This window comes from Danio rerio, chromosome 4, assembly GCF_052040795.2.
Source record: "Danio rerio strain M-AB ecotype USA chromosome 4, GRCz13ab, whole genome shotgun sequence".
Lineage (NCBI taxonomy): Eukaryota > Metazoa > Chordata > Actinopteri > Cypriniformes > Danionidae > Danio > Danio rerio.
The window spans coordinates 76,452,061-76,476,267 of NC_141024.2; the positions used below are offsets into that span (position 1 = coordinate 76,452,061).

The 24,207-nt window shown below is 42.3% G+C and overlaps 2 protein-coding genes across 6 annotated transcripts in view; one reads left to right on the plus strand and one right to left on the minus strand.

Annotated features, from left to right (window-relative positions):
- LOC148682569 (uncharacterized) overlaps window positions 1–24,207 on the minus strand; it is a 1,090,975-nt gene that overhangs the window by 521,856 nt on the left and 544,912 nt on the right. The gene's annotated exons all lie outside the window — the stretch shown is intronic.
- LOC137491586 (protein NLRC3-like) lies at window positions 3,136–23,671 on the plus strand. Of its 4 annotated transcripts, none has more exons than XM_087249782.1 (11): window positions 3,136–3,177; window positions 5,995–6,138; window positions 6,341–6,454; window positions 6,667–6,783; window positions 9,520–9,636; window positions 13,077–13,193; window positions 13,530–15,395; window positions 18,158–18,331; window positions 19,619–19,792; window positions 22,470–22,516; window positions 22,605–23,671. In XM_087249782.1, the coding sequence occupies exons 2-11, from the start codon at window positions 6,089–6,091 to the stop codon at window positions 23,129–23,131; spliced, it is 3,303 nt and encodes a 1,100-aa protein (XP_087105908.1). In that variant the 5' UTR covers window positions 3,136–3,177; window positions 5,995–6,088; the 3' UTR covers window positions 23,132–23,671. The 4 variants fall into 4 exon arrangements, with proteins under 4 accessions (XP_087105908.1, XP_087105909.1, XP_087105911.1 ...); XM_087249783.1 differs by having other exon boundaries at window positions 6,056–6,138; XM_087249785.1 differs by lacking the exon at window positions 9,520–9,636 and having other exon boundaries at window positions 6,054–6,138; window positions 6,667–7,071; window positions 11,314–13,193.

The following is a 24,207-nucleotide window of genomic DNA, read 5'->3' on the forward strand; positions in this document are numbered from 1 at the left end:
AACACCCCAGATCTGAACCAGCTTGTGTTTGTTTGGTTTTGTGGATGTGAAAAGGACTCTGTAACTCACTATAAGCTCAATAAACTCTTAAAGTAGCTGCTTATTAATAGTTATTAAGGTGTAGTTGGGTTTGGTGTTGTGTAGGGCTAGAATAAGATCTTTATAAGTGCTCATCTTCAGAATTATCAGGTAATAAGTCAGTATTTAATAGTGTGAATTGTTATTTAAACTAAAGCGTTGGTCAAATATGCCCTTAAATGAATCGAGGAGCCGTAATGGGGACTGTTTGAGCGCCATCTTGTGTCAGATTGAAATAGTCTTGTGCTCTGCTAAATGTCCACCAGATGGCAGTAGAAGGCAGCAGTGATGAAAGCTGAGGAAGTGTGTTAATTCAGACACACACACATACAGAGATCTCCCTCACACACACATATGTGAGTAAATGCTGAATCTGCAGTAATGATCAGCAGCAGTGTAACTCTCAGTGTTCAGCACATGACTCTGATGTGTTCATCTGTCTGACTGATGCTCTGCTGCATCTTACAGTGTTTAATCACTAAATGAAGAGCGGGACGTTCAAGTTGAGTTTTCATCTGTGTTTCCTGCTAATTAAAGGTGCTGAGAAACATGAAGAAACCTGTTTATGTCTTGAAGAATGCACATCACTTATAAAACAGGTTTATTTGGAGGACTGCTTCCTCCTTCCACTGAACACCTGATCCTGAAACAGTGAAAATGCACACTTATGAAGACACAAACACCACAGTGTATATAGCAGGGATCACCAAACTTGTTCCAGGCAGGCCGGTGTCCTGCAGATTTTAGCTCCAACCCTAATCAAACACACCTGAACAAGCTAATCAAGGTCATGCTAGGGATACTTAAAACACCCAGGCAGGTGTGTTGAGGCAAGTTGGAGCTAAACCCTGAAGGGACACCGGGCCTTCAGGACTGAGATTGGTGACCCCTGCTCTATAGAGTATATTCAGTGAAATCAGCTGGAGAAAGTCTTTCATTGAGTCCAGTTTAATATAAGATAAGCTGCTACACAGCAGAATCCTCTGAGTAACATTTGCTCAGCTCAGAGTGTATTTGCTCCTTTAAATTGAGTTAAAGTAACTCGGCTAGGTCAGTTGGTGTTTCTGTGTGGAGTTTGCATGTTCTCCCCGTGTTGGTGTGGGTTTCCTCCGGGTGATCCGGTTTCCCCCACAGTCCAAACACATGCGCTATAGGGGAACTGGGTAAGGTAAATTGGCCGTAGTGTATGTCTTGATGCTCCAGGTTGGGGGTTGAGCGTTCGGCTAATGACCCACCTCATAAAAAATAGATGTTATGAAACACCAACATGGGGCGACTAAATATCAACTTCGATATAAACAGCCCTGGGAGTAATTCATTTGAATTTTGCAAAAACCAACAACGAAAATGTATTTTTCAACTCACCATTGTGGAAAAGATGGTTGATTTGCTTGGGCTCTTTGACTGGATTTCAAATGGTAGTTTCCCTTTTCTTGCAATGGCTGTCCAGGCAGATTACTGTAAATATTAATGGACAGCCTTCACCAGTCAGCCCAGTTAAGTATGGTGTGCCTCAAGGATCAGTTTTAGGCCCTTTACTGTTTACAATTTACATGCTACCACTGGGAGACATTATTAGAAGACATGGGATCAGCTTTCACTGCTATGCAGATGATACTCAACTATATATTTCAACTAAACCTGACGAGACGTCTGAACTGTCTAAACTAACTGAGTGTATCAAAGACATTAAAGACTGGATGACCAACAATTTTCTTCTCTTAAACTCCGACAAAACAGAATTATTACTTATTGGGCCTAAATCTTGCACACAGCAGATCTCGCAACTCAATCTACAATTAGAGGGATACAGAGTTAGCGTTAGCGCTACTATAAAAGATTTGGGTGTCATATTTTAACTGTTGATAATCATATATCCCATGTCACAAAAAGCTGCCTTCTTTCATCTGAGAAATATCGCTAAATATGCTATCAATCGCAGATGCAGAAAAGCTAGTTTATGCCTTTATGACCTCTAGATTAGATTACTGTAACGCTTTAAGTTCTGTATTGATTTTTTACCTATAAAGCTGTAAATAATCTAGCTCCTGTTTATCAAACCAACCTTCTGTCTCGCTACAATCCAACTCGCTCTTTAAGATCTCAAAACTCAGGGCTTCTGGTAGTACCTAGAATAGCAAAGTCAAGTAAAGGAGGTCGAGCCTTCTCCTTTATGGCTCCTACACTCTGGAATAGCCTTCCTGATAATAATGGCTCAGACACACTCTCCTAATTCAAAACTAGATTAAAGACCTATCTGTTTAGTAAAGCATACACTCATGAGTGTGCCCCATGCGGGTGAGTGGGATTGACAAACCACCTGTAGGACACACTCCTCCTGTCTTAATGCACCAGACGTTTGTCATATGTTTGCTTCTATGTTTGGCAATGACTCTTGTCATGTAGCGCTTCATTTTGGCCTTGATGTTTAATATCTTTAGTTCATATACATTATGAACAGCAGCTACCCTAACTAGTTCATCTCTCTATTTCCCCCTGGGGATACTCATGCTGAGGCCTGTAGAGATGCTATTGATGTGATCCAAGACCTGTGAAGAGTTGAGGCCAACCTTCGAGGACAGCACATACACTTAATACACAAATACACTTCATTGAACATGTACACACAGACATCATCTTTATTGAAGGACAGTATATGCTATATAACTGCAGGTTAACTGTGTTTATATATATAATGTCCGCCCAATACACATCTCTTTAACTTTTCTGCGACTGAGGAAGACTGTCGAAGTGGAGCAAAAAGCTCAATTCCAGATAGATAGATAGATAGATAGATAGATAGATAGATAGATAGATAGATAGACAGATAGACGGATAGATAGATAGATAGATAGATAGATAGATAGATAGATAGATAGATAGATAGATAGATAGATAGATAGATAGATAGACAGACAGACAGATAGACAGATAGATAGATAGATAGATAGATGTCTGTGTTTTTCATGTGGCATGTGTTGTCGTTGTTTTTTTCTCAAACCAGTTTGATGTGTTTTCAGAAGTGAAAGAATTTTCAGATCTGTTGTTCAACTCGACAGTTCAGCGGAGGAACAGAGAGATCTGCAGGCATTATCTGAGGTGAGAGTTTGCTCTTTCTGTACTTTATATCGTCTGTGAGTGTCGTCTTATAATCGGTCGATCATCTCTCTGTGTTTCTGACACTTCGCTGCTGAGCTGAAGACATTCTGATCATTTACTGTCCACTGTTTAATGTCGAGTGTGTTTCTGAAAGACGATCACAGGACTCTGATACTGACATCTCTGTGATTTATGAGTGATCTGTGTGTTCATTAGCAGCGGTGGTGTAAACTAACACATTACAAGTACCCAAACTACAGTAATCAAGTAGTTTTCCTCAGCATTTGCACTTTACTAGGTAATAAAATGTGTACTTTTACTTTCCCTCGAGTGTATTTACAGTACGGTATCAATACTTTTACTCCACTATTTTCCTTCAATCTGCAGTCACTACTGTATGTTTTCCTGTCTATGTGGATTAGAAAAATCAGTCCTGTGATTCCTGACCAATCAGATCACACACTGAAGGTAAATCTCCTCATAATGAGCTACCTCAACACATTTCAGGGGCAGACTGGGACTAAACATCAGCCCTGGCACTGCAGCCACATTAGTCCACACTGACACAGCCCCACCCACAGACACGCACACTCACTGCTTACATTGGTGTACAGATGGGGAAATAATATAAGCAGTGCCATATTTAACAGATATTTAAACATTTAATGTTTGTGACTGGAACAAAAACAACCAGTTTATAGCAAACGTATACACACAGTAGAATACACATTCTGCCTGTCCTACAAGCTCTTTTCCCTCAGCTTGTGTCATTATTTGGATCTCTGCTCATGCTAGGCTTTGCCTTATGTTTGTTTTGAATAAGCATGAGCTTTTGAAACGATTATAGGTGACCTGATGAATAAACCCACAGCAAGTTTGGACCGTCTAACTCAACCTCTCTAGCGCCACAACTTGTCCAAAGTAGCAATTTTGAAAAGCTTATAACTTCTGAACCGTAGACCACAGAATCATTATTCTAACGTTCTCTGAATCCTTGGCTTGTTGTAATTCAATCTGACACCAAATTTAAAAAATTGTTAAGTTTTTTCAATCTTTAATTGTTTTAAAGTTATCTTATACAGTTTGTCCAATTTTCAACAAAATTAGCTCGGATAATTTTCAGACCATGAGGGCAAAAAGTTATGGAATTCAAGACGATTACTTAAATTGTTGTCGATTAACGTTAAATTTAATTCGTCATAAAGCACGCAAAATCATACTCGAGGCTATATCTCGGCAACACCTAACTCTATTTGCACCAAACTTGCTGTGTGTTAGTCTGCAGCGCCACCTAGTGGTCAGGAGATATGAAAAACTGCTCTTTTGGCTTATATCTCAATAACGCTGTTTCCAAATTTCACAATATTGGTCTCTTTACATTCAGAGAGCCATTCTGAGTTGAATGATATCCAATTCTCCCATGTTCGCCATTTTGGGCGTCGACCTTATTGAAGTTTGTCGAAATATGCTTGATTTTAGGTATCAACACAAAAATTGGTGTCCATCTTTAACACCATGCCCTAAAAGGGCTCAGTTTTGCCCAAAAGTTATAAAGAAATTTAGAAAATTGCTGATAACTTCTGCTGCATTGATGGCATTGTCATGTGACTGTGTTTGTTATATTCCTTTAATAATTCTGCACATATTGATACCACATTTTCCATATGTTATGTTTGGAAGTGAAAATCAGGTTTACATCAGAACTCAACATCAGGCCGACGTCAATATCCAACGTCAAGCCTAAAATTAACCAAATATCAACGTCTAATGATGTTACAGCTTGGCGTTGTGTGGATGACTTCTATCAGATGTTGGATTTTGGTTGCCATACCTGATAAACAAATGTCAGTATTTGACGATGGTTTAAGATGTTGGCTCCATGTTGGATTTTGGTCACTTTCTAACAACCTAAAATCAACCAAATATCAACGTCATTATTGGACATCAAAATAACGTTGTCCTCAGACGCTGGCTAGACATTGAATTTTGATCACCTGACATCACAACCTAAATCTAACCTAATATTAACGTCTGATGATGCTATGTGCCTGCTGGGCAATCACTCGATAAACTACAGAATATTACGTTTACACACACATATGCACATATGACATGTAAATGCATCGGCTTTATACAGATATATACCCACTACTCTTGACTACGTTTGAAACTACTTCTATCTCATACTTTGAGTAATATTCACAGCAGATACTCTTACTCTACTGCACTACATTTTTAGGCAAGTAATGGTGCCACTGGTCATTAGTGATCTGTGTGTTCATGAGTGAGTCTGTAATTCTTAGACTGTGCTCCTCACACGAGTGTTGAACACAGACTTACAGAAGCTCTTAAATGTAGAAAACTCAGCATCTATTAATGCATTCAGTTTGTTTTATGAGCGAACATTTGTGGAGAAGAAGGGCCGAGTAGCTTTATATCACAATAGTGATTTACAGTATAGTCGATTCAAAATCTGTGTCTGACATGATTAAAAATGAGCTGAAGAGTTTCACCTGTCAGACCGGTTTCATTTGTTTTTCTGAAGTGGTTCTGGTTTAACTGGTTCTGATGATGAACAGCCTTCTGCAGTGATTTCAAAGTCACACCTTTACATAAATCACATTACGATCCTACATGTAATCTCACACACACACACACACGGTCACACTACAGAAATGTCACGTTTTCTGTCCCTAGAATGATATTACACTTTGTTTATAATTTCTTTTATATTTTAAAACAAAACTATATTTTATTTGAGCAAATTACACTCTTATAATCGCTTCATGTACATTTCCAAACCTGCTCATCCCACAGACACGTACAGAGAGACGCTGCTTCAGCATTGATTTTAGATCTGTGATTGTTTCTGCTAGAGGTTCTGCTGGAGATCAGACTCTTCAGATCCATCATGGAGGACACACACTCTTCTGTGGATCAGGATTTAAATACAGGATACAGGTGCTAATCATTACATAACATTTCCATGTTGTTTTCTACTAGTGCTCTTTTTTTGTGTGTGTTTTCTCTTCATCTGATAATGTAACACACATCTAGAAGGTTTTTGCTTACATATAGTGGAAATAATAATAATAATAAAGTGTTTAATGATATTTTTTATAATGATGTGTGCAGTGTTGAACTTTAATCCTCTGTGTTTTAGCTCACACAAGAAGAAGAGAGCAGAAGCAGAGCCCAGCTGTGCGTCTATGTGGAGTGACCAGTCTATGGGTCGAGCAGGACATTTTCAGAGTGTCGAGTGTAAAAGCTCTAATAGGTCTGCAACTAATGAATATTTTGATCATAAATGAATCAGCTAATTTGCTTTTGATTTATTGAATTTACAAATATTGAATGGAAAAGTATTAAGTCTGAGGTTGGAGCTGAGCTCTGCTGGATAGTGGACAAAGTGCTGTTGAGGAGTTTTAGAATATCTGGTGTGTTAAATCCAGTGTGTGCAGTGCTAAACTCTAATCTCCTCTGTTTTAGCTCAGTTCATCAGACGAGAACAGAAGCAGAGCCCAGCTGTGTGTCTATGAAGAGTGCTGTATCTATGGATCCAATAATAGACTTAAGAAATGGAAACACTCGACCTGCTGTCCTCAGGTAGATCATCTGCACACACTCATGACTGTACTGCAGCATGCTAATTTAAGGACTACAAAAAGGTGTCAGGCGTTTGGTCTAAAATTCAGTTTAATTCACCTATATTTGTATATTTGTGCTTTTACAATGTAGATTGTGTCTTTCAAGGGTTGTCCTTTATTCTCTTAATGTGTTTAAGAGCTTAGCGAGCTCATTCCCTTTAAGAGTCAGCTGTGTCATGCACCATTTGCATGGCACATTCTGTAAGTGGAAAAGCTGAACCCTTCACCAGAGAGAAAATGGTTAAAGGTGCTGTATGTAAGGCTTTGACTCTTCTGAATCATATAAATACCAAAATGTGTTTGCAGATATTTGTTCATCTAAAAAACATCGTAGCAGTGAGTATGTTTAATATGGACACCGACAATCTGATTTTAATATGATTAAGACAATACTCTGATTAAGAGTCGACCATGTAAACAGATTTTTGATTAATTTAATTTATTAAAGTCAAAATGGAACTGAACAGGAATCGAATTAAGACATGTGGAATGCCGATTTTAGTTGCATTATTGAAGTGCAGTATAGCCGTGTAACCACTGCAATCAAACTATTACCATTTTGGTACAGGATAATCGCTGTCTGATGCTGCGTTCACACCAGATGCGGAACGCGTGTCAAGCGCGAGTGATTTACATGTTAAGTCAATGCAAACGCGCGAATAGACATCCTGCGGAGCGAAACACGCGAATGATGCAAATTGCGCGAATGGCGCGGGGCAAATTGAGCGTTTGACGCACTTAACGAGGGTTTCGCGCGAATCCCTCGAGTTCGAAAATCTGAACTTAAGCATACATTCGCGCCGCGTTAACCAATCAGAAGCTTGCTATTGTGGGGGCGTGATTGTGACGTAGAACCTGTTGTCGGTGTTCCGAGGGAAATCCTCCAGCCTTCACCGACAACAGTTCATCAAACTGGGCTTGGCTCAGTCAGAAGCCCCGCTGAAAGCCTCCGTCATCCAGGTCTGGAGGAGTTTATGAGCTCACAGAGCTGGATTCACCTCTGAAAGGATGCAGTGGACTCAGACACGGCCCTAAACGTATCGACGCTGTTTATCAGTCTTCATAAAGCACATAAACACTGTTATTTTCTTCATAAAATCCATGTTAGCCAGACAGAAGCCCTGCCCATCACACGAACCCGCGTCTGAAGTGAATTTGACATCCCAACCCGGGCTCATTGTGGAAAAGTAGCCCCGCGGACGTTTCTGCGGACCGCAATTTACGTCCCGGGAGGTACGTATTCGAGCGGTTTTTTGTTTTCGCGGATCCGCGAGAGGCCGCTGTGCGCGCTTTTTCGCGTCTCGGGAGCGCGCGGCGTTCGCGTCCACACCGTTCTCGTGCGAATAGCCGCCGGATCGAAAAAAATTAAAAAAAAAAGCAAAAGCCCCCGTCTTCGATCTCGACCGCGTTTTCGGATCCCGCCGCGTTCTCGCCCTCATTTTCCGGATTCCGTTTTTCGTCTTACCTGATTTCCGGAACCCGCCGTTCCCCGGACTCGATCCCGGTCATCCACCGCGGCCGGCTCCGGCTCGTCCTCCTCCGGGGCCTCCCCTCCGCCGACGCAACGCTGTGAGTTAGGCGGTCGAACTGATTGCGTCGGGAAAGCCCTCCACTCGGAGGCGAGCCGTCGTCCAGCGAGCGCGAAGAGGAGGGGTGGAGCGGCGCCACACCGCCCCGCGGCGTTCGCTCAAAAAAAAACCAAACGCGACCTTTACGTACCTCCGGCCACGTAAATCGCGGTCTCCAGAAACGTCTGCGGGGCTACGTTTCCAGAATGAGCTTGGGTTGGAAAGTCCTCCAGCCTTCACCAACAACAGTTCATCAAACTGGGCTTGGCTCAGTCAGAAGCCCCGCTGAAAGCCTCCGTCATCCAGGTCTGGAGGAGTTTATGAGCTCACAGAGCTGGATGCACCTCTGAAAGGATGCAGTGGACTCAGACACGACCCTAAACGTATCGACACTGTTTATCAGTCTTCATAAAGCACATAAACACTGTTATTTTCTTCATAAAATTCATGTTAGCCAGACAGAAGCCCTGCCCATCACACGAACCCGCGTCTTTTCTGAAGTGAATTTGACACACGAATGAAGCGAGTAAACTCAAATGGTCACGCGGCTGAACAGATCTTAATCGATCTGTTTTTGTTGTCACTTGTAGTTCTGATACTAGGCTCGATAGTCAGCATTCCCCGCTCCAGTTGTTGTTGTCAGTCTGGCATTGTCAGTCATTGGTCGAGTGAAACCTAGTTCAGTACCTAGTTCAACCATTGGGTGTCAATCTTGCATACTGATCCCTTAAAGACCATTAACAGAATGGACCTTTCCCATTCGGCCTCTTCCTTTTGACCATGGATTTGGTAAACGGTGGTGAACTCACTCCGCTCAAGACATCCATTACATATTTAATTTTGTATTTTTGTTTAAATGCAAAGACTTGCTTAAAAATATTTCCAATTTCAATTATAATTCCCCATCCCATCATGAATAAACTGACTACAGAGCCCGATTCCACTAAAGCCCCCAGAGGTAAAGAAGGCATGGTGGATTTTTATATTCATGAAGACGATAATTCATATTTAAAGTTGTTGCTGGATAGTGGACAAAGTGCTGTTGAGGAGTTTTAGAAATGTTGAGTAATATCTGGTGTGTTGAGTCCAGTGTGTGCAGTGCTGAACTCTAATCTTCTCTGTTTTAGCTCAGTTCATCAGACGAGAACAGAAGCAGAGCCCAGCTGTGTGTCTATGAAGAGTGCTGTATCTATGGATCCAATAATAGACTTAAGAAATGAAAACACTCGACCTGCTGTCCTCAGGTAGATCATCTGTACACACACATGACTGTACTGCAGCATTTATATGATCGTGTTTCTAGACGTATTCGAGACTTTATTCTCACAGTCCAGTCAAGACATTTTATTGCAGGAATAAGAGAGGTGTATTACAGAGAATCTGTGGAGGAGCTAAAGGTCAGGGTGAGGAGGGAGTTGGAGCTCATCGTCATTGCTAAAGATGAATGGGGAAAAATACCTGTTGAGACATGCACAAAGTGGGTCAACAGTTATAGCAAGAGTTTAATAGCTGTAATAGCCAATCTGTTGATTATTGAGAAGGGTATGAATAGTTTTGGACATGACACTTTTTGTTCAAATGTAAATAAAAGCTGAAAAATACACAATAATGCCTCTTACACTTATGCATCTGTCATTTCCAGTCAGAAATAAATTCCATTAAAAGTATACAAAAATACCAGGACCTTTAGTTGATCGAAACTACGACAATTCAGACTCAAATATCACTAAATGTAATGCCATTTTAGTCAAAAGACTAAGACTAAAACTAAATCCAAATTTGCTTCCAAAATTAACTCTGGCTTGAAAACCATACCAGCTTCAACTCTTGCCCTTTCTTGAAACTTTATTTAGTTGAACACTTTCTTTTAGTTGGACAAATTATTTTTGATAAATATATTTGGATAACAAAAAAATACACAGGGCTCTGTTTTGACAATCTAAGCACAAATAAAACGAGTGGCACAAAAGCCCCAAGGCTGTGTCCGAATGCACTTATGCTAATTTAAGGACTGAAAAAAGGTCTGTGTGCCAGGCGTTTGGTCTAAAATTCAGTTTAATTCACCTATATTTGTATATTTGTGCTTTTACAATGTAGATTGTGTCTTTAAAGGGTTGTCCTTTAGCTTAGTGATTTCATTCCCTTTAAGAGTCAGTTGTGTCATGCACCATTTACATGACACATTCTATAAGTGGAAAAGCTGAACCCTTCACCAGAGAGAAAATGGTTAAAGGTGCTTGTTACGAATTAAATTAAAAATGCTTAATCAAAAAGAGATTTAACCAAAACATAACAAAATAACAGGGATCAAAAATATAATCCCTGGTGCCCCCGCTCTCTCTCTCCCCAAAATATATATACCAAAAACACAACCACTGAGAATTAACAAGAAAATATGATTTATTTACAGAAATAAGGAGCAAAAATAACATCAGGAGGGGTTCAGCAAAAATAAATGACAATAAACCAAGCTAACTAAATTAGATTAAACTTCCCTGGAAAACAAATAAAATAAAATACAGAAAACTTACCTCCCTACTAACAAACACAGGAGAAAACGAAAATAACAAATAAGGCATCAAACCTCCCTACATGCTCTAAGCCCGACAGGGAGACAGAAAACCGGGCTTTAATCGCCGGTTAAAAATTAACAACGGCATCTCACAAAGCCACAAAGAGATTCAAGCAAACACTCATTGGATCACGTTCTCTCCACTGAATACAAGCAGGGAAATCGAGAGAGAGCGGGGAGCCATCGAAACCATGTTCTCTGCAGGTTTTTATAGCCGCCGCCAATCCAAGCGCCAATCATGATCCGTCCCAACGTAATCCGCTGCACCTGCGAATACTTAGAGCGAGAAAGAGAGAGTGAGAGAAACACCACACACACACACAAGCCTACACTACACTACTCGAAACAGTGCTGTATTTAAGGCTTTGAGTCTTCTGAATCATATAAATACCAAAATATGTTTGCAGATATTTGTTCATCTAAAAAACACAATGCTAACGTCAGTTATTATCCTTTGAAATGTGCTTTCCGTGTCCGAATGGCTGTGTTTGTTCTGGTCTCTATAACCAGCCCACTGCCAGTTCCTTGGTGGAAAACAGGCTGTCAACAGCCGGAGGTCAGCAGCAGCCTGAAATGAGACACAGATTCAGAGTTATTAAAATCCACATGAGATTAAACAATATAAATATGACAAACATAAACATTAGCGGAGCAGGTTACATCGTAACAGTGAGTATGTTTAATATGGACACCGACAATCTGATTTTAATATGATTAAGACAAAACTCTGATTAAGAGTCGACCATGTAAACAGAGGTTTTTGATTAATTTAATTGATTAAAGTCAAAATGGAACTGAACAGGAATCAAATTAAGACATGTGGAATGCCGATTTTAGTTGCATTATTGAAGTGCAGTATAGCCGTGTAACCACTGCAATCAAACTATTACCATTTTGGTACAGGATAATCGCTGTCTGATGCTGCGTTCACACCAGATGCGGAACGCGTGTCAAGCGCGAGTGATTTACATGTTAAGTCAATGCAAACGTGCGAATAGACATCCTGCGACACGAAACGCGCGAATGACGCAAATTGCGCGAATGGCGCGGGGCAAATTGAGCGATTGACGCACTTAACGAGGGTTTCACGAGAATCCCTCGAGTTCGAAAATCTGAACTTCAGCATACATTCGCGCCGCGTTAACCAATCAGAAGCTTGCTCTTGTGGGGGCGTGATTGTGACGTAGAACCTGTTGTTGGTGTTCCGAGGGAAATCCTCCAGCCTTCACCGACAACAGTTCATCAAACTGGGCTTGGCTCAGTCAGAAGCCCCGCTGAAAGCCTCCGTCGTCCAGGTCTGGAGGAGTTTATGAGCTCACAGAGCTGGATGCACCTCTGAAAGGATGCAGTGGACTCAGACACGGCCCTAAACGTATCAACGCTGTTTATCAGTCTTCATAAAGCACATAAACACTGTTATTTTCTTCATAAAATCCATGTTAGCCAGACAGAAGCCCTGCCCATCACACGAACCCGCGTCTGTTCTGAAGTGAATTTGACACGCAAATGAAGTGAGTAAACTCAAATGTTCACGCGGCTATTTACGCGCGAATAGCGTGAATTATCCGCGCGTTCCGCGTCTGGTGTGAACACAGCATGCCCCGCTCCAGTTGTTGTTGTCAAGCTGACAGTGTCAGTCATTGGTCGAGTGTTTTGATCATGTTGTGCAGTACCTAGTTCAACCATTGGGTGTCAATCTTGCATACTGATCCCTTAAAGACCATTAACAGAATGGACCTTTCCCATTCGGCCTCTTCCTTTTGACCATGGATTTGGTAAACGGTGGTGAACTCACTCCGCTCAAGACATCCATTACATATTTAATTTTGTATTTTTGTTTAAATGCAAAGACTTGCTTAAAAATATTTCCAATTTCAATTCTAATTCCCCATCCCATCATGAATAAACTGACTACAGAGCCGTATTCCACTTAAGCCCCCAGAGGTAAAGAAGGCATGGTGGATTTTTATATTCATGAAGACGATAATTCATATTTAAAGTTGTTGCTGGATAGTGGACAAAGTGCTGTTGAGGAGTTTTAGAAATGTTGAGTAATATCTGGTGTGTTGAGTCCAGTGTGTGCAGTACTGAACTCTAATCTCTCTGTTTTAGCTCAGTTCATCAGACAAGAACAGAAGCAGAGCCCAGCTGTGTGTCTATGAAGAGTGCTGTATCTATGGATCCAATAATAGACTTAAGCAATGAAAACACTCGACCTGCTGTCCTCAGGTAGATCATCTGCACACACACATGACTGTACTGCAGCATTTATATGATCATGTGTTTTCTGGAACTATTCAAGACTTTATTCTCACAGTCCAGTCAAGACATTTTATTACAGGAATAAGAGAGGTGTATTACAGAGAATCTGTGGAGGAGCTAAAGATCAGGGTGTGGAGACCCTCCAACCTGAAACAAATGTGTCCGAATGCATTTGCCAATTAAACGACAAGAAGAAAAACTTTAAAATGAAACCTGCGCCATGTTCAAACTAGCAAAAATTACCTGCTCCACGAAGATCTTTAGTCTTCTCATTGATTCTTTGTGTTGTTGTTGTTCCTGCAGTGTGTATAGTGAAGATCAGACTGGAGACCTGCAGCAGGATTCACTCCAACCAGAACATGATGAACTCCAGAGAGTCAAAGAGCAGCACAAAACCAGCATGAAGAACAAGTATGAGAGATTATTTGAGGGAATCAACCATCGAGAGACTCCAACCCTCCTGAACAGCATCTACACACAGCTTTACATCATAGAAGGAGAGAGTGAAGGAGTGAATGAAGAACATGAGGTTTTACAGATGGAGAAAAGAGCCAGAACAGAACCCTCACAACACACTCCAGTCTACTGCAATGACATCTTTAAAGCCTCAGCTGGAGCAGGACATGAGGAGAAGATCAAGAAGGAGAAAGCCCAGATCAAGACTGTTCTCACTAAAGGCATCGCTGGAATCGGGAAAACCGTCTCTGTGCAGAAGTTCATTCTGGACTGGGCCGAGGGAAAAGACCATCAGGATGTAGATTTCATGTTTGTGCTTCCATTTCGAGAGCTGAACTTGATCAGAGATCATCAGTACAGTCTTCACAGACTTCTGCTGGACTTTCATCCTGAACTTGAAGATCTGGAGCCCAAGATTTATGAGCAGTGTAGAGTTGTGTTCATCTTTGATGGTCTGGATGAAAGCAGAATCACACTCAACTTTTCAGATGAGGAGAAAGTTTGTGCTGTGACTGAATCTTCATCAGTGGCTGTGTTGATGCGGAGCCTCCTGAAAGGAGATCTGCTTCCCTCTGCTCTCATCTGGATCACCTCCAGACCAGCAGCAGCCCATCAGATCCCCTCCAGATACATCAAGCGTCTGACAGAGATTCAGGGATTCACTGAGCCTCAGAAGGAGGAATATTTCAGGAAGAGAATCAGCGACGAGCGTCGAGCCAGCAGAATCATCTCCCACATCAGAAGAGCAAGAAGCCTCCAGATCATGTGCCACATACCCGTCTTCTGCTGGATCTCCTCCACTGTGCTTCAGAAGCTCCTGGAAGAAGATGTGAGTGCAGAAATCCCTCAAACCCTGACTGAGATGTACATCCACTTCCTGCTGATTCAGATCAACATGAGGAAGCAGAAGTATGAAGAGAGAGATCCAGAGAAACTGCAGAGAGATCCAGAGAAACTGCAGTCCAACAGAGAAATTATTGTCAAACTTGCTGAAGTGGCTTTCAGACAGCTGATGGAAGGCAATGTGATGTTCTATGAGGAGGACCTGATTGAGAGCGGCATAGACGTCACTGATGCCTCGGTGTATTCTGGGATCTGCACTGAGATCTTCAAGGAGGAATCTGTGATTCAGCAGAGGAAAGTCTACAGCTTCATCCATCTCAGCTTTCAGGAGTTTCTGGCTGCTTTCCATTTGTTTTCCTTCCAAGTGGATACAATAATGGTGGCACTGAAGAATTTTGCATCAATTGAAAATTTGCTTAAAGGAACAGTGGATAAAGCTCTCTGGAGTAGTAATGGTCATCTGGATCTGTTCCTGCGGTTCCTGCTGGGCATCTCCCTGGAGTCCAATCAGAGACTCTTACAGGAACTTCTGCCACACACAGAGGAGAGCTCAGAGAGCATCAGTCAGAGCACACAGTACATTAAAGACAAGATCAGAGATGGACATGGACTCTCAGCTGAAAGATCCATCAATCTGTTCCTCTGTCTGCTGGAGGTGAAAGATCAGACTCTGTCCAGAGAGATTCAGGATTTTGTGAAATCAGACAAACACTCAGAGGAGAAACTCACTCCTGCTCACTGCTCAACAATCTCCTACATGATTGAGATGTCAGAGGAGCCGCTGGATGAGTTTGAGCTAAAGAAGTACAACACATCAGCTGAGGGAAGACTGAGACTGATACCAGCTGTGAGAAACTGCAGGAGAGCCCTGTGAGTATTCATTCATTCATCACAGAACATACATTACACAGATTAAAAAAATATATATATTTAATAAAAATTGTCCTGCACGGCTCCAACTTGCCTCAACACACCTGCCTGTGTTTCAAGTACACCTAGTAAGAGCTTGATTAGCTTGTTCAGGTGTGTTTGATTAGGGTTGAAGCGAAAATCTGCAGGACACCGGACCTCCAGGAACAAGTTTGGTGCCCACTAGTCTACCCGAACCATTAAGATCAGCAACAAGTGTTGTTGTTAGTCAACAAATTTTACCACATTTTAGAGTGCTTTAGACTCGTAGCATAGCAGATAGCTAAACCCTGCAGGGACACCGGCCCTCCAGGACCGAGATTGGTGACCCCATGTCAGGAGGTAGACATACCATGTTTGTAACTCTCACCAACACTTGAGCAACCATCTCTGCTCTCTAGTTCTGTGTAGGAATGGCCAATGTATACTTAAAGACATCAGTCATCACCAAGACATTTTCCAAGCAAGAGCAAGAAAGCTTAAGCCAGGGGTGTTCCAAACTTGGAGGGCTGGTGTCCAGCAGATTTTATCTCTAACTTGCCTCAACACACCTGCAAGGAGGTTTCTAGAAGCCTAGTAAGAGCTTGAGTAGCTAGCCCAGGTGTGTCTGATTGGGGTTGGAACTAAACTCTGCAGTTCACCGGCCCTCCAGGACCGAGTTTGGACATGCCTGGCTTAAGCAAAGTAAAATCAATGGCCAAGATTTCATTAGATCTAGATATCAACAAGTGACCCATGAAACTCTGGGCAACAGGTTGTGCATCCCTAGCAGCCCGACACTTCTCCACACTACTGCACTACATCAGAAGTCAAGCCCGGTCACTAACAGCACTGCTGCACTAAATCTGTGGTACGACCAATACTTTGGTCCACTTCCTTACCTGCATTTTTCCAAGTCTTGCCAAAAAACATGAAAATACAAGCCTCATCTGCAGGACCAGAATGATTTTTGACAACTGTCTGCATTCCAGAGCTGTACAGCCCATCTCGTTTCCATAAAGACTAAGCTTTCTTAATTACTGGGTCTGCTTCCTGCAGTGTTCCAGTGTCATCAAGCGAGATATCAAGACTGAAACCCTTTCGAAATCTGATTGTATCCACTGGCCAGGAATAGTGGAGAACCAACTGACCTCCATCAAGAAGTCTAACTCCTTCATACGAAGCAGAGCAAAATCATCCAGTCTTGTCTAGTGACAAATGGGCTACTACACTCCCTGTTAACCTTAGCTTCCAATAACTGGTTGATTTACTTCATTTTCTGATGGAGAAATGTTCCTATAGCATTTATCTTTTAACAGGAGCTTTTCTGAAAGCCTGAGAACTCATCATAGCTACTGGTTTTACCTCAGTTACCCCAAATGGCATTAGGTGCCCCAGAATCTATATTAGTATAAAGCATGACATCAACCATTTTAACATTCACTATCGGCAAGTAGACAAGGCCTTGGACAATCTGCACCAAAGTGAGAGAAGCCAACAGCCATGATTCAACTCAACCTCACAATTATCCTTTTTCTGCATGACCTACTGGAGAATGGTCATGTTTTAAATGTCAATGTTGCCTTGCCTTCATAACAAAACTAGAAACTTCAGTGGGTATGGACGAGTCAAAACAATTGGGACCATATTTACCAAAGAGCTCCTTAACACTTGTGGGACTTGGGTGCGGATACCACCAGCAAGATCTCTGAAAGCAAGCACTCCACATTTTTGAACAATTTGACCACATAATTCTGCATCCAGCTCCATATAATGAAATGTATAGGAGCGAGAGGCCGTTATCAGCTCGTAGCTGTCGATCCTGGCCCCATGGTTCATGGCTTATTACTATGAAAGCAACTCTGTGATTGGAGAAACCATGGAGCCAGTGTCGACCAAATATCTGGACTAATCTTATTTAGAAAACAACTTGCAGGCGTTAAACTAAGATGATTGACTTCATCACTGGAATACCTGTAAACAGGTAACTCTAAGTTGTCTTACTCAACTGTTCTTGTTGTGGTCTTAACATATCCTGCAATTGACTCAATTCAGACCTATAGAGAGAGCAATCAGCCCCAGCATGACTCAGCCTGCACAACATATTGAATCTCATAGGTGAATGGGACACTGCCCAACAAACCCTCCAGTACCCATCTAAGAGCTTAGCTATGATCCGCCAACATTTTTAAAGTAGGATTGTAATGTATTAACTGTTTTAACTCCTGACGAAGTGCAGCATCAAAGACATGCTCAACAAATTGATCATGCAACATAATTTTTAAATTTGGCATATCTTATGGTAGCATATGGTGCTACTTCACTTGTTCCAGGAGGCCCATCAAAGCTAGAGAGAATTCCAACCAGTATTCCCCCTCTTGATGTATAATAGAAAAAAGGTTTTCAGCTAAATTTAATATTTTTTAACATATTAAACAATCTTTAGAAATGGGGACAATCTTTAGAAATGTAGTCATTTATTTTATTTACAGTTAATTCCACCTAAAGCTGTGCCTTAAGGCAGTTTCTTGGCTATTTTCCTGTTCATGTTTGTCTTTCCTTCAGTGATTCTGCTTGTTAACAGCATGTCTTTATTAATAATTATCTCATTAACTAAATTTTAACACTAAAGACTGAACTCCTAAACACCACTGTTCATGCCTTCATGCCTGATTTTGCTGTGTGAGTATGAACTCTACTTGATTGACAGTTTAACACTGTTATTTGTTCTGTCCTCTACACAGGCTACAGTCCTGTAATCTCACTGTTCAGTCCTGTGAGAGTTTGTGTTCAGCTCTACAATCCTCAAACTGTGTGCTGAGAGAGCTGGACCTGAGTAACAATGACCTGCAGGATTCAGGAGTGAAGAAGCTCTCTGATGGACTGAAGAGTCCACACTGTCATCTGGAGATACTGAGGTACATAACATAACTGCTAGCTACCACACATTTCCATAAAAAATACTACCGCAATTGACTTTCGCATTTTGTGAAATGTAAGTTAAACATATGCAGTAATGAAGGAGTGACAGCAAGAAACAATGAGAGTAGATTTGGTTCGTTGGTTATCCTGATTGCAAAATTGGCATCTATTTTACTGCAACTGTCAAAGAAAACTACAGAACAAAAAATAATTCTACAAGCAAAGCGCAAATTAATACAATATAGCAAAGACACTACTAAAATAACCAGTGCTTTTTGTGGGTTTGTAGGTATCAATGTAATCAAATACTGTAAATAATCGTCACTGTATGAATTTATCAATGGTTAAACATTATTGAAGTTACAACAACTTTTCATTCAAGACCAAAGAGTTTCAGGCAAGTGTAACCCCACCGGTCCTACAACCCCCCAACCCACTCCGAGCTAGTGTCGAACTGGCTACCTTCCACATGGGAGTCGGGTGCTCTACCAAGGCTAATGACCAAGGCCTCTAGAGTCTGTCGCTAGAACACCTTTAGAGGTCAGAGGAGTGAGGTTTACCTGCACAGCACTTACTAGCTGGCCTCTGCTACACTAACTCCCCTAAACCTCACTCCCATCCGGGTCACGGCACCAATGTAACCCCGCTGGTCCTACAACCACCCAACCCGCTACGAGCTGGTATAAAACTGGCGACCTTCTGCATGGGAGTCGGGTGCTCAACCAAGGAGGCTAAAGAACAAGGCCTCTAGTGTCTGTCGCTAGAGCACCTTTAGAGGTCAGAGGAGTGTGGTGTACCTGCAAAGCACTTACTAGCTGGCCTCTGCTACACTCGGTTTGGTTGTCTGGGATGAATTTGTGAAATCTGTAATCCTAGGCTAAAATCTGTTTACCCTTTAAAGGATTCTCCACACCTTTCGGCTTAACGATCTAATTTCTACAACCTTTTTTAAGAGTGTCAAGTTGCTTTGCAACTGTATAAACATGAACCATCTTTTTTATATCTGCATTGGGGGTACACTGGAAGGGCATCTGCCCTTGTGGCGAGCCCCTCTTTATTTAAAAGCAAAGTCTATACTCTTTTGTTTTTTAGTTTCTCAAAAGAAAGCTGTTCACAAAATGACTCTTTAAAAACACAGTAACAATGCAGAAATACTTGTTTTTGATTATGAATACATTTCCATTTTACCGGAGTTTACTTTTACTTATGTGACTGAAACTAGATAAAATAACTGCTACCGCAAAACTAATGTGATGTGCACTGTTTGCTCGTCTGTTTTGTAGATTGTCTGGCTGTATGGTGACAGAGGAAGGCTGTGGTTTTCTGTCTTTAGCTCTGACTTCAAACCCCTCACACCTGAGAGAGCTGGATCTGAGCTACAATCATCCAGGAGATTCAGGAGTCAAGCTGCTCTCTGAACAACTGGAGGATCCAAACTACACACTGGACACACTCAAGTATGTCTAGCACATGTGTGTGTGTGTGTGTGTGTGTGTGTTTGTCAGGTTCATTGGTCTGTAGACGTTAATTGTTTAGTTCAAAGAGGAGCTGCAGCATTCTGCTCTACCTGCAAACAAGAGAAAAGCCTGGTTGATACTAACATGTATATATACAATAGTCCAAAGGAAACTCATTTTGGCTGCTTGTATCCGAGATCTTGTCCTTTCAGTCATGACCCAAAGCTCAAGACCATAGGTGAGAGTAGGAATGTAGATTGACCGGTAAATCAAGAGCTTTGCCTTTCGGCTCAGCTCCTTCTTTACCATAATGGACCAGTACATCAACTGCATTACTGCTGCCGCTGCACCAATCCATCTGTCAATCTTACATTCCATCCGCCCATTACTTGTGAACAAAACCCCGAGATACTTAAACTCCATCCTGGGGTAAGGACCTTCCTCCAATCTGGAGATGGCAAACGACCTTTTTCCGGTGGAACACCATGGCCTCGGACTTTGAGGTGCTGATTCTCATCTCAGCTGCGTCACACTCGGCAGCAAACTCTACCTCTAACCATACTCCCAGAGCACCCTCCACAGAATGCCACGAGGGACATGGTTGAATGCCTTCTCCAAGTCCACAAAACACATGTGGACTGGTTGGCCATACTCCCATGAACCCTCGAGCACCCTGGTGAGGGTATAGTCCAGTGTACCACGGCCTGGACAAAAACCACATTGTTCCTCCTGAATCCTAGGTTCAACCATAATATGAATCCTCCTCTCCAGAACCATGGCAAAGAATTTCCCAGGGAGGCTGAGGAGTGTGATTTCCCCCTATAGTTGTAGCACACCCTCCGGTCCCCCTTCTTAAAAATGGGAACCACCACCCCTGTTGCCCAGTCCATAGGTACTGTCCTCGACCTCCATGCGATATTTTAGAGACGTGTCAGTAAAAACAGCCCCACACAGAGTGAATCTCATCCACCACTGCTGATTTGCCACTGTGGAGCTCACAAACTACCTCAATGACCTCAGCTTGAGTAATGGGTGAATTTGCTCCGGGACCCCCAGTCTCTGCTTCCTCAATGAAATGCATGTCAGCAGGGTTAAGGAGATCCTCAAAGTAATTCTTCCACCGGCCGACAACATCCGCAGTTGAGGTCAACAACTCCCCACTTCCACTGTAAACAGTGTTGATGTGGGGCTGCTTTCCCCTCCCGAGGCTCCGGATGGTTTGCCAGAATCTGGACCGATCGATAGTCTTCCTCCATACTCTCCCCAAACTCTTCCCAGGCCCGAGTTTTTGCTTCCGTAACGACCTGGGCTTCAGCACGCTTGGCCTGTTGATACCCATCAGCTGCCTCAGGAGCCCTGCAAGCCAACCAAGTTCTGTAGGACCCCTTCCTCAGCTTGACGGCATCCCTTACTTCCGATGTCCACCACTGGGTTTGTGGATTGCGGATTCGACAAAGACCACAGACCTTACGGCCACAGCTCCTTACATCCACGTCAACAATGGAGTCAGAGATCATGGACCACTCAGTCTCAATGTCTCCAGCCTCCCTCAGGATCTGGTCAAACCCCCTCCAGAGGTGAGAGTTGAAAATCTCTCTGACTTGAGGTTCAGCCAGATGTTTCCAGAGGACCCTAACAATATGTTTGGGCCTGCCATGTCTGTTCAGCTTTCCCCCCCGCCAGCGAATCTAACTCACCACCAGGTGGTGATCAGTTGACAGCTCTGCCCCTCTCTTTACCCAAGTGTCCAAGACATATGGTTGGAGATCAGATGATACAACCACAAAGTCAATCATTGACCACCGTCCTGGGTGTCCTGGTGCCATGTGTACTGATGGACCCCCTTATGCTCGAACATGGTGTTTGTTATGGACAAATTGTGATTTGCACAGAGGTCCAATAACAGAACACCACTCGGATTCAGATCAGGGAGGCTGTTCCTCCCAATCACACCTCTCCAGGTATCACTGTCAACAACTGTAGGCATTGAAGTCCCCCAGTAAAACAATGGAGTCCCCAGTCTGAGCATCTCCTCCCAAGGACTTCAAGAAGGCCGGGTTAACTGCACTGGTGTTTGGCCCGTAGGCACAAACCACTGGGAAAAACTCCAACACATGGTGGCTAAGATGGGGAGCTATAAGCAAGCTTACACCAGCCTGCTACCTCTCACCGTGGGCAACTCCAGAGTAAAAGAAAGTCCAGCCCTTCTTAAGAAGTTGAGTTCCAGAACCCCTGATGTGCGTGGAAGTGATCCCAACTATCTCTAGACATTCCACCTCCCACACAAGCTCGGGCTCCTTCTCCCCAAGTAAGGTGATATTCCATGTCCCAAGAGCCAGTTTCTGTGCACGACAATTGGGATGTCATGGTCCTAACCTTCGACCACCAAATGTTCTACAATGCCACTTACGGGTCCCCCTGCAGGTGGTGGGCCTGCAGAAGGATGGTTCCACGTTGCTCCTTCAGGCTAAGCCCAGCTGGGTTCTGTGAGAAAAAACCCAGTCACCAGGCTGTGGAATCAATCACCCAGCAAACACTCAATCCAAAAATTAATTAATTAAAGAAATATACATAATTAGTAATGTTATTAATTGTATAATTCTGACTGCAGCTGCTGAAAATAAAATGTGTTCAGTGTTTGTTTACTGACTGAATGTGAATCTGTGTGTGTTTACAGTCTGGATCATGGAGGAGAGAAGAGGATTACAGCAGGACCACGCAAATGTAGGACTACACACACACACACACACACACACACACAGATCTTTATTGAGTGTTGTGGTGTTATAAATGTGTCTCTTCTTGTGTTCAGATCCCTGTTTCCTCACACTGGACCCAAACACAGCACACATTGAACTCCGACTGTCTGAAGAGAACACAAAGGTGAAGCGTGTGGGAGAGAAACAGCCGTATCCTGATCATCCAGACAGATTTGATTATTACGCTCAGGTGTTGTGCAGAGAGAGAGTGTGTGGACGCTCCTACTGGGAGGTTGACTGGAGTGGAGATGGTGTGGACATATCAGTGTCATATAAGAGCGTTAGGAGGAAGGGACACGGTAAAGAGTGTTGGTTCGGATATAATGATCAGTCCTGGTGTTTGCTCTGCACTCCCTCCAATTTGTCTTTAAAACACAATAACAGAGAGACTCTTCTCCCAGTAGAGCAGATCAGCAGGAGAATAGGAGTGTTTGTGGATCACAGTGCAGGAACTCTGATCTTCTACAACATCACTGGAGACACATTGAGCCTCATCCACTCAGTCCAGACCAGATTCACTGAGCCGCTCTATGCTGGGTTTAGGGTTTTCTTTAATGGATCATCAGTGAAACTGAGCTGAAGACTGAGAGACTGAGGAGAGATTCCTCTAGAGTGTGTGTGTTTTTGTGTGTGTGTGCTCTACAAACTCATGTGTTTCCTTCTGCTTGTATAAATGTACAGTAATCTCGCCTCTGTGTTATCTCTGTCCTCTTCTCCTGTCGTCTTGTTCTGTTCATCACTATACCCTGTTTTTGCATTATTTTGAAGTAATAAGTGTCTGTTTCTATGAAAATCTGTTAAACTTCATTTATTAATTGTATGTAACTTGTACAACAATATATAATTTTACGCTGTGATAATGTCAGCTTACGTGCGCAGAGAAGTTTGCAGAAAGAGGAAGTATGTTTGGGTGCAACAGCCAAAGGATTGGCGACTGATTGACAAGTGCTGAATTCCTCTAATCTCCTCCTGTTAATATCAGCTGAGTATAAAAGCTGGAGTCAGGAAGTGTTCCTCCTGAATATAATTATTGCATTGCATTGAGGATACCCGAGAATTCTGTTCATCGAATCATTCGTTTGTACCTAATAAATCACTAATATTTTTACATTAAAGAAAATCCTCTCCTGACCTTTTTATTGAGCATGTATTGAATTGATTAAATATTCCAACACTAATATTGCTGAAGGGGGATAATAATATTGACCTTAACATTTTTAAATCAATTAAAAACTGCTTTTATTCTAGCTAAAATAAAATAAACCAGACTTTCTCCAGAAGAACAAATATTAGAGGAAATACTGTGAGAAACTCCTGATTCTGGTCAACATCATTTGGAAAAAGAAGGAAAGATTGACCGAGATGTTTTCTTGGTCTGTATATTCGTCATCCATGCTGAATGTCTCCTGTCATCATCTCTACATTATTATAGAGATTTATCTTAAAGAACTGGACTTTCAGACAACGCACGCAAGAATGAGCTCATTATGGAGGCCCGTTTCCCACAGGTAAAGGGAAAAAATCAGCAGGCTTTAAAACTGCAAATTATGACTGAAAAAGACTTGTGAAGGCTGTAGAAGTGACTGTGTTCCGCCAATATGTAAGTGTGTGTCACTACAAGTATTGCGACTTCCTGATGCCTCCTATAAGTCGCTC